Raw genomic sequence first — 10,776 nt, forward strand, 5'->3', positions numbered from 1 at the left:
GAGGCGCATTCGTATCCCTGGCCAAACAGCTTCCCAAACGACACATCAGCCTACTCTTATGGCTCCGGACCAGACATATCTCTTTGAATCAGCATCTGCATCGAATTGGCAAGCACCCCACCCCTTACTGCCCACACTGCGAAGACGAAGAAGAAACAGTTTTACACTTCCTTTTATCATGCCCCCAGTATGCCCGCGCACGTCACATCCTCACCACAACTCTCCGCCGTCAAGCATCCTCCCTACCATACCTACTCTCCAACCCGAAAGCCTGCGCCCCGCTAATACGCTTCGTGAACAGCACAAACCGCTTAAGTGCGACATTTGGTAACGTACCCCCTCCAGTTGATAAAGATAAACGATAGTCAGTTCCTCCGCAGACCACACATGAACAAAAATTGTATACTACATGTACAACAACGAAACGAAGAGCGCAGGACGCTCTCCCACACCCTCACTCGTCGACGAAGGGAGAATGGGCCGCCTAAACGTCCCAAGTGGCAGGAGCAGCGGAAAGTTCGCTGCAGAGGAGAAGGCCAGAACACAGAGCATCAATCAACGAGTTCATCGCAGCAAGACTACCCTACAAAACAACTATTACTTATCTACTCCCATCCTCCATCATTCCTTTTGTACCCGGTTACTACGGTGACCCGAGTACTTGAATCATCCTCATCATTACGCCGGAGACCAACCCTCACGAAACGCACAGCAACGGTCCCGCAGATTGGAAGACTTGCGCACCTAAAACGGCCGGCGGGAACGGCGGACTGGTGGAGGTCAACCCTCCATCAGGGCATTTGCGAAGTCGGAGACGCGGAGGGGGACACAGGTGTCCCCCGAACCCCTAGATAGTATTGTCTTACATAGGGTACTCTACCCCAAATAGACATAAATTGGATTTAAAAAAAAAAAAAAAAAAAAAGGACATTCTACTTCAGGCGCCAGCGCTTCAACCCCAGTAAGTACTTTGGCCCGCCAGTATGGTAGACAGGATAGCCATGCTCGGTGGAAAATAGCAAGATTAAGCTGACACTTAGCTGGCACTACTTGATGCTGCGGACTCACATTACTTGCAAGGTAAGTTATTGACCAATGCCAACAATGAGAATTGAAGGAGATTGAATTCAAGTTGAACGAAGTTGCTCACGTGATCCCAAACTTTGCGAAACGTTCCCGCTCTCACCGTCAACGAGACATTGATCAATGATCATCATCGCAGTTTGTCTCAAGCGCTAGCGCTCATGCATCATCGCAAGTAGCCCTGCCTTCAAAACTCCCACTTTAAAGCATTCTACTATTTCTACCTCAAGGGCTGCGCAAAGTCTTTGTTCTGACGACATGGGGTTCTGGCGAACTCGTTTCTACCATGACATGGGTGCACCACTACCCCTACTCGCGAATACTGTGACTGACGTTGGGACTAAAGGGAGTGTCTTACTTCCCCTGGCTTATGTCAAGCGTTTTTTTGTGCCCTAGAATGTCAGGAACTAGATCTAGATGAGAATTTTTTATGTTATCTTTTGTTCACTGAGAGAAGTTGAATAGGCTCAAGGAACGAGGCCAGGCCGGTATGCTTCCCACACACCAATGATGACATGATAGACGGTTCCAAGTCACGGTATCGCTTGGCTGTCTCGATCTATGGCAGCGACTCCCGTAAACGTATATATCCGACTTCGCAAGACACGAGAACTCTATGGTAGTAAGTGCTGTCTTCGTACTGTCACAAGAATCTTGTTATGGCGCTACTTTAATACTAAAAGGCGCTATCAGGCTACCCGGGTCAAACCCTGTTAAACGCGGCCCCCGGCTATGGGTTATCCGAATGAATGAAGCGGAGCTCTTGTCGGTTGCTTCCGCGCAAATTCCGCGCATGGGTTGCTTGAGCGTCGAGTCGGACGCATCGACATGCATGTTGATCGCTGATCGCACTCACACCGTTTGCTTCATTGCATAGTCAGGATCATTGCTAGAGGGACATTCCAACTAGCACTCCGGAGATGGCACATGCATGCCAAAAACTCCATTTTGTATAGTGTGCACGTACATGATCACGATTCACCGCCTACAGCACTCACAACACTAGAGCGCAAACTTCCAAATACAAATCTCAAACTCTCCGATGCCATCTCCGGACTCCTTTACGCCAGTGATCACAACCCTGAGCATATCGTTTCAGCGCCACAGTGCATACACGTTCATATTAATTCATAAGAAACTGGGTCTTAAGATGGCAATCGGAATCCCGATTCCTATGGCGGACATGTCTTTCGGAATTTTGTTGTGGGTAGCTGCGAGACCTATTCTCCGACTGTGATTCATTTCCTTCCTTTCTGTATTGTTCTGACTGTTTGCTTAGTTTCATATGCGTTGCTTGTGGGTATGGCATCACAAGGGCTGGTTGGTTTGATGCGAAAGCGACTCGTTGTGCTGTGCAAGTAGTTTTGGTCAGTATGTCCCATTTTCCAGAAGACTGGAACTGATAGACAGGATTCAGAACATTACTTTGCCTAGCCTGATGTTCTCGAGGACTGCATCCGTATTGAACGCAGGGAATGACGCAGCATTTGGTTCGTTGTAATCCTGAAACTCGCTATCGCTCAATTTTGACGTATATGCATATGTGCACGATCTCTCTAGGACCGCTGTTAGCGATTGCGGTCATCTATATGGCGATGGGTTTCGCACTATCTCTGGTTATCAAGCAATTTTTCAGTGTTCCATCTCAGTTTCGGTACGGCATAATTGTCGCTGGATCTTGGGCGAGCAGCTGTGATATAAGTAGGTTACACATGTTTCTTACATTGTACCATTCGCTGACTGTGGCACACCGGGATAGCAATTTCGGTCATGACAGACATAATGGCCTCTCTCCCTTTCGACGGGACCCACGATCAAAACCTCGCGGTAGCATACATCGGCGCCTTTTGTGTCATCTTCTACGTGAGTTTTTCATGAATTTGTTGTATGATGCTGAATTGCGCTATAAGATGACACTGTTTACGCTCGGACGTAACTTAATCGAGAGAGACTTTATCGGGACTGACGGGGAAGTGCAGGGTCCATGTCGGGCCAAACGTTGGGAGTTGTTGATGGTTTTTGTGCGTCGGGCGAAAGGTGTTTCCTCTTCCGAAGGCGATGAGGAAGCCGGGGAAACATATGACCCAGCGGCAAGCACGATGGACGCCTATGCGATGACCATCAAAGATCTTCCCCCGGAACTGTTATCGTTGGAACATTCGCAGACAGTTTCTGCAACGTCTTCCACTATTGTGCAGCATAGTATGCCGCCAGGTCGATGTGACGAAACACTGTCGTCGAAAGATGCAGAATCACAGACCCAGCATAACATGCCGTCGGGTCAACGCGACGAAACACTGTCGTCCAGAGATGCGGAACCACAGACCATACTGGCGTCGACAGAGAATTCCTCTGCAAGTAAACCCCACCCTGTCATGCGATATGTGAAATTCCTTAGCTGCCTTATATCCCCCGTCTTGATGTCCGTGGTCGTCTCCATCATCGTCTCTAGAATATCGGCTCTGCAGGCGTTATTTATTCCTGTATCGGGAACAAACATTCCACCAGCTCCTGATGGACAACCGCCTCTAGCATTCATAATGGATTCAGCGACCTTCTTGGGAGCAGCCAATTCTCCGATTGGACTGATTATTCTCGGATCTGTACTCGCAAGAATGAGTGTCCCTTGCGGACGCTGGACTGCGCTACCCCTTGGAGCCATCGGAGCCCTTGCTGTCGGCAAGCAGCTCATCATGCCAGTCTTTGGAGTTTTCATCTGCGAAGGATTTACGCGGATAGGATTCATTGACGCTGATGATAAAGTGCTCAGATTTGTATGCATGTTCGTCTGATTTGCTATGCACTGCATCTGCTTTTAGCTGACCGAGCCCTTCTGTATATACCAGTTTCGTATCGTGTTTACCCATAACAGCGACTCAGGTGAGATATTTACCTTGCAAATTGCATCTTGTGCGCTGACGAATTGTTTGCAGCTGATCCTGACGCAAGCACGTTCCGACAGTGACACGGGTACAACAGCTCATTGTTCAAACAGTGGCATAAGTACAACAGAGCATCTTGTTGCATTTCTGCTGCCCCAGTACATCCTAATGTTTGGGGTGATGCCCGTGTTGATGACCTTCACATTCAAAATTCTCTTCGATTAAATAACCACTTCCGAGTGCTACACAAGAAACACCCAGATAAATTCGACTCACCGTTGTTAACACATGTATAACTATATCGTTAGCGAAGACTCAATCTTATGGATCTATATGACCGTAAAGTACCCTGTCGGGCTCGTTTCAGCCAGGAGTTGAAGATGTAGTCGCCAGTATCACATGAGCGCTTCTGATACTCAAATGTGACTCACCATGAGCTTGTCCACGTACGTAAATTGCGCCACCTTAGACTACCTGGTTGAAAAATTCAAATCCAAAAGCCACCGGGCCTTCCAATGGTCGGGAAACTCAACACTACCGTAGCCGCCTCAGGGATGCGTCGTTGAGCGCTGACTCCTGAGCGTTAGCACGGGCCACGGTAAAGCCTGCCAGCCGCATCGGCGATCTTGATAGGAGCTACAATGAGGCGCTGTAATATGTAAAATGGTGAGGGCAATGTGTTAATTGCTCAGGATCTCCTGTCAAGCAAGATAACGGCCCTTTCTCAGGGCTTCCCTTTGTGCAGCTTATTGCAGTCTAGCATGACGGACCAGTGGTCCGCTTCTCAGGGTGTGAACATCAGAGGTCAGGCCATATCTTTACCGAGCCTTACAGGATCCTTCTTTGAGTCGTCAAAGGGCTACAACGATTCACGACTCGTCCACGATCACAGAGGATCGAGTAGCATCGCCATTGGAAGTCTGGTTTGAATTTCTGTGCAACGGAACCTTTCTCCGAGCAACTGACCCAATGAAAGAGGTCGGTGTAGCAGGGTGGTCTTCCGTTGGAGTACCAGGGTCTTGACGCAGTGGTTGTCGTGGGAATTGAAGTAGATCCTCGATAGATTCGCCTCACGCCATCGAAGTTCGGCCTTTTGACTTCCCTTGCAGCTCGTGCCCGGTTCCTCTGCGTAACTATTTCCTTAGCGCTAGTGTGAATCACCATACTCATGTTATTATGGACAAATCATGCCTCTCGACCCCAGTCGCCCAAGATGAATTGTGGGAGATCTTGAAATAAAGTTGATGCTTGAGCATAATGATTCTTGATCTATTATCTTGATCTACCAAGCTAATGGACCCAGAATCACATAATCTAGGCACATCAAGTACTTTGTACAAATTCGACACGGTGTCATCAGGAGCGGGAGAGAATGCGAGATCGATATATGTGAACTGGGACGAGTCAGATCAACAATAGAGACAAGATATAAATCCTAACCAGTGGATCTCCAGTTTTCCATGCCAGCTCCTTCCTCAAAAACTGTATGACTGCCTGGAAATGGTTGGAGGCACATAGAAGTCCTGCCTCATGATCGGTGCGTTACCGACTGCCTTGAAGCGAACCACGACTGCATATTGGACCTGTTACAGATATAGCCGAGTTGATCTAACACCAGTACTGACCTTTGGATGAATCTTTCTTCTTGTAAGTGTCCAATGCCTGGAGGGCTTCGGTTGCATTCTCAGACACGTCACCCGGTGTCCAGGGAAGGGCAGCTAGCCGACCGGAATGCATCTGGACTTCTTGAAGCCATTGCGATGTACGCGTGAGGAGAGCTGAATGTTACGGATGATGGTAAAGTTCCAACTTGAACTTGAAGCGTGAATGGTCCCGTGACTTTCCAAGGTGTCCGCAAAAGGCAACTCTACAGCAACCACTACGTTTCAATGTTTCAACCATCAGATGAAGTTCCGAGTCACAGCAAAGATGCAGCGACACTTACTTGGACGATTGAGCTCCTGAGCTCTGAGCTCAGCCGAATTCGAGATACATCCTCAAAGATCTCACTCGGCTTTGAGATCCTGCGAGTCTTATCGCCTTCCCTCCCATTAGAGGATGCTGTTGCAACAGGTACGTCTACCATCCGTAATGGCGAAATCGACATCGTTGAAGAGTGCTGAAAGCACAAATTGAGAGTCTTTGCTGCTCCTTGCTACTGGCTATAGTCGTGTTCGTTCATGCCATGCCTATATGTGGCCGTCTTATTTACTCCTCGCGTTCCCTTTTGGCATTCGTGGTCGTGAACACGAGCTCCGGTATGGTTCTTCTTACCTGGTTCGCAGACATGACTGCCACCTCGAAGCTGCGTTTGAAGTGTGAGTCGCAACTCATCGAACAAGCCGTAGCTCAAATAGCGTTTCATTGACGCTGTCAGACAGTTGGTAGCAAGTAACTTTAAGCTCATGCTACACCGAGTACCCTCGCGTACGTTAAGCCACTCATCGATGTATTCAATAGTGGCACAAATAAATTTTTAAATGATTGTATTTGTGAGGATAAATTCTGTTTGCCAAGCACCATGAACAGTCGAGAGACCATGCAGTAGTTACAGAGCAAAGAGAAATCATATCCCGAAAAAGAAATCCCCCGACGACGCAAGCCGATAGTGCAGCAGCAAGGTCATCATGTCCTCCGAGTTGCAAGCAGAGCTCGAAGAAACAAGGGCGGCAAAAATTTGATAACCAAAGAATGAGGGCGGTGCCCTCATAATAGTGGTTAAACTATTAAGAACAGATACTACACTTGATCTAAGCCAAAAGGCCAGAGTGGTAAGGATCCATAATATTCACAACGTCCTTTTATACAAACAACAAGTGCACGGGCCACTCTTTCAATTTGGTAATCAACCATGCAACCGAAAATGGTCACAAGCTTTGGAATTCAACAAGCCAAAACAAATACATCATGATATCTTCGCTCCGAGCCAGGTCCAAGTCCTTCAATGTCGCCACAGTTGGTCGTGTGATCGGTTCCATAGCCCAACAAAGCAAAAATGCAGACCATGCACCTTCCGGAACGTGAGGGTAATGCGCCTTCTCGGGTTTTTTTTCAGCCAACAACGCATCGATGACTAGCCATGGGCCAATGTTCAAGTTTTCGTATTCCACATCCGAGATATTTTCAGAGAGAATCTAAGGATGCAATCACGATCCAGCGTTTGCTTAAAATGTTCCGCGAACGCACCTGTAGACCCACCATCCCTGTTGCCCAGACGTCTGATGAAAATGTTGGCGTTGGCGTTGGCGTTGGCGTTATTGACAGCAACTCGGGCGCCAAGTAGCAGTCCGAATCCCACTTGCTGTGTCTTTCCCTCAGAGTCCAGGGCATCGGAGTGAGCCCGAATTCCACTAACACTGCATTGCCTTGATAGTCAATGAGAATATTTGTCTACAAACAGAGTTGCATGAGCTCCGGTACTGCAAAACATATAAAAAACTATGTCATACGGGTTTGAGGTTGCCATGAACGATACCCTGGTCATGCAGTTCATTTAATCCATTTAAAACATCGTAAAGCTGTATGGTCACTCTTAAGTTAAAAGTGGCCTCAACAATCAGCGAAATGATGAAAAATATATACCAATTTCATCCGCACAGCATCCTGAGGCTTGATATCTTTTTTTCTGATGTACTCCATGATAGACCCGTTCTCATAGAACGGAGTTATCAGACAGGGGACGCGCGCCAAACCTAGCATGCCCTCGTAACAAAAACCAATAAATGGGGCCAAGTTGGGATGCCAATACATGCCAGTGGTCGTAAGTGATCCAACTTCGGTTATGAGACGCTGGAAAGATTCAACTGAAAACAAAATTGATTTGTGAGGTGAGTTAATTTACCCAAGTTACTTGGTCTGCCTCAACATCATCACAATTCATTATTGGTATCATCGCTTTCACGGCTACCTGCGGAGAGCGTGCGTGAGTAAAGATTAATTGAATACCATCCTTACTGTTTATTGCATACAATTTGTGGGCTTCCTGTTGACTCGGTTTTGTACTCACCCTTCCATACCCGAGGGCTGTATTGGGAGTCTGTGTTGGCGATTGGCCCAGTCCTCACAACACTTCCTGTTAGGTCATGCGGATTGTAGTCGGTGAGATAGCAGGAGTCCATTGGATGGGGTAGACTAGGGTGAATGAGAAAGTAGTGGAGAACACAGGAAGCGCAAAGCTTTGAGGCTTTATAGTAGTCTACAGTGTTGTACGTGGCGGGCGCTGGATGACACTTGATTTTTGTCCAGTGGGGCGAGGCCCTACAGTAGACAATATATGCTCGATATTTACTTTATTTACTGGTTTCGTCTTGTTGTGATTGAGGGCGTCTTTATTGTTCCGAGCGTTATCGAGGACTTGTATGCCAACTGTAGGCGTAGGGAGTGGCGCTGTGAGCGTACTTATTGGCGATCTTCGCTTCATGTTTCATCTGCTGGGGGGAGGGGGGGTGACGTCCTCAAACACTTGTTCCAACCTTCTCGTACGCGCTGCATATCGTAAGAAATTAGGTGTTGATGGAGGTGATAGTGAAGCAAGTGGTCCGGAGTGCAAATTAGCATCGTGAAATCGAGAGAAAGAGTCGGAGACGGCACAGTAAGCGCTGTGTCTACCAACTGGTCCGACTCCGACACAATAAATGGTACAGAGCGCGGTTTCAAGTTAGTCAACGAGCCACGATCGCGAATCACACACCTTGATAACAGCAGTACAACAGGAACCTACACGAAATGACAATCTGAGCAAGCTAAGGCCTGCCATGCAACTGTTCCAATTGTACATACGAAACGAATCTTCGGAATTTGAAATTTGAAATTTGAGCGGCAGTGCCAAAGGCTTGAGAGGAATTGCACCCGACATACAGGCCCCTCGGGGTTTTCCGGGTCCTCGAACTTTCCCAGCTGAGAACCCTCGTGGTCTAAGTTATGAAGGAAGATCCCTAGTCGTTGTACTGGTAGACTACGGATCTGTAGACTGATGCACCCAGTTCTATGTGTCTCCAAATTTCTCCTGGAGATATTCTCTCATGTGTATTCCAGCCAACCAGGGCCTTGGAGCATGGAACCCTCGGTGCGGACTCGGATGTCCATTGCAGCACGTGTGTCGCGGAAATCCCTTGCAGCACTTGCCAGGACATGCAAGGCCTTCCATGAGCCCGCAACATATTATCTTTGGGCTGATTTAAACGGCATAACACCATTACTAGGGTGTGTACCGAGGCTGCGTCCAATCCGAGTCATAGGCGGCTGGCAGGTCAGCACAAACTTCTCACACAAGCTCATTATTCTTTTCCTTTCATTTCTCTGTTCATTCGCTCACCAAACATCTCAACGCAGGGCTCCTGTCCTCAAGGTATTGAACCATTATCCGAGCCCGAGACCCGTCAATTTCTGCGTCATGCTCCCGATGTGCGCGTATTGGGTTTACACAACAACACACATTTTCCGCTCCTCGCAGTCCTCCAGCCCGAGGCTGCCGAGACATGTCTGTTCCCAGGATTGTGGTCGTTATCCTGGATGGTTTCAGATACCAGATACCTCCAGTGCCTCGTTTCCCCTGCGCTGCGCCGTTTGTCGATATCAAAGCTTTCTTCGGATATAGAATCTATCATAGGCCGTTGTCCTGCCTTGGAGGACTTGGCTATCAACAGGGCCTTTGGAAAAACAGCAGATGAGCTTTCCCTAGTGTCTAACACTGTCCGTTCGTGCAAGCGGCTTGTAAATCTGTCGTGTGCACCACTCGACTGGGCAGCATGGATGCACCTCTCCAACATCCCTACCCTTCTCACAGTAACCATCGATGGACAATTTCCTTCCCCGCTGACATGGGATCATCTCAAATTCTCCCCTTTCCTCAAGCTCACGGCTCTTTCTTTCTTCTCAGACGATGTCACAGATATTACCCCAGTGATACGACGCGCAGAATTCCCTTCGCTACAAAAATTCGCAATGCATATCCCCGGTTTTACAACGGCAAAGGCCGAGCGGTTTTTTCACGCACTGTCACAGTGTAAAGCATCCCAGACCCTCGAACACATTATAATAGATTCCTCCTACCTGGTGCTCAAGGATGACGAGGAGTGGGGCACACCTTTGACAGCAATCAGACAGTTTCTGTGTTTCACACAGCTGCAAACCCTGAAGCTCAGTGTTTGTCACACTATTGACATCGACAATGACCTTCTTGTGGAAGCCATGTCAAGTTGGCCGCACCTCCGCTCTCTGGAACTTGATGGTTACAGCGGTCTTCCTCAGCCTGCTGTGACATTCCGCGCATTGTTCACAGCGCTTCGTTTCTGCCCCCACTTGCATACCTTGCAAGTGATGATCGACGCTGTGAATATCGATATCGATCCTACAACCGAGTCATTTCGACACGCCTCCCTGAAAACATTACGGGTGGGCAACTCTAGTTTAGGAGATGCTGGAGTTGTCGCTCGCATCATTTTCACTATGCTCCCGTCTGTTGACCGAGTTGGCGACCTCAGGAGGTCGTGGCACCAGGTCAACCTGCGTCTCGAATCTTTTAGACCTTCTGCGGCTCGTGTCGCCACTGTCGCGGGAGCAGCGCCGATTTGGCGCCAAATGACCTGAGTTTGGGATGGTACACTCACACTCATGTACGGGGGATTGTCCTGGGGCTGCTATTAAATGCTAACAAGGGATGGGCAAGGTAGATCATACGCTGTCTTTTCATTATACCCTGTACTTCATAACTGTATATTTTGGTTGGCCCGTGATACAGCATTTATGCCTTCGTGGCTTAGTGGGGTCCGAATCATGAACTTGGTTCGAAGGGCAAGCTGTGATGGGTACT

General features: G+C 48.3%; 4 protein-coding genes across 4 annotated transcripts; 2 read left to right on the forward strand and 2 right to left on the reverse strand.

The window, feature by feature from the left end:
- Positions 1-2,257: 2,257 nt before the first annotated feature.
- Positions 2,258-4,190, forward strand: DEU56DRAFT_745685 (auxin efflux carrier; the record flags this gene model as incomplete). Its single annotated transcript, XM_041349165.1, has 8 exons — positions 2,258-2,316; positions 2,363-2,450; positions 2,501-2,573; positions 2,644-2,784; positions 2,843-2,946; positions 2,994-3,865; positions 3,930-3,963; positions 4,017-4,190. 8 exons carry the CDS (start codon positions 2,258-2,260, stop codon positions 4,188-4,190), a joined length of 1,545 nt encoding a protein of 514 aa, XP_041203413.1.
- Positions 4,191-5,440: 1,250 nt separating this feature from the next.
- On the reverse strand, positions 5,441-6,072 carry DEU56DRAFT_760181 (uncharacterized protein; the record flags this gene model as incomplete). The annotated part of the gene is made up of 3 exons (XM_041350404.1): positions 5,441-5,535; positions 5,591-5,702; positions 5,911-6,072. 3 exons carry the CDS (start codon positions 6,070-6,072, stop codon positions 5,441-5,443), a joined length of 369 nt encoding a protein of 122 aa, XP_041203414.1.
- A 379-nt stretch (positions 6,073-6,451) lies between these two features.
- Positions 6,452-7,744, reverse strand: DEU56DRAFT_925311 (kinase-like domain-containing protein). The gene is made up of 4 exons (XM_041358572.1): positions 7,548-7,744; positions 7,415-7,483; positions 7,152-7,355; positions 6,452-7,099 (listed from the first exon to the last, which is right to left on the reverse strand). Exons 1-4 carry the CDS (start codon positions 7,713-7,715, stop codon positions 6,833-6,835), a joined length of 708 nt encoding a protein of 235 aa, XP_041203415.1. The 5' UTR covers positions 7,716-7,744; the 3' UTR covers positions 6,452-6,832.
- A 1,086-nt stretch (positions 7,745-8,830) lies between these two features.
- On the forward strand, positions 8,831-10,714 carry DEU56DRAFT_831004 (uncharacterized protein). Its single transcript, XM_041354530.1, has 2 exons — positions 8,831-9,213; positions 9,297-10,714. Exons 1-2 carry the CDS (start codon positions 8,938-8,940, stop codon positions 10,551-10,553), a joined length of 1,533 nt encoding a protein of 510 aa, XP_041203416.1. The 5' UTR covers positions 8,831-8,937; the 3' UTR covers positions 10,554-10,714.
- The last annotated feature ends 62 nt before the right edge of the window (positions 10,715-10,776 follow it).

This window comes from Suillus clintonianus, assembly GCF_016758775.1.
Source record: "Suillus clintonianus strain FC179 chromosome Unknown DEU56scaffold_112, whole genome shotgun sequence".
NCBI lineage: Eukaryota > Fungi > Basidiomycota > Agaricomycetes > Boletales > Suillaceae > Suillus > Suillus clintonianus.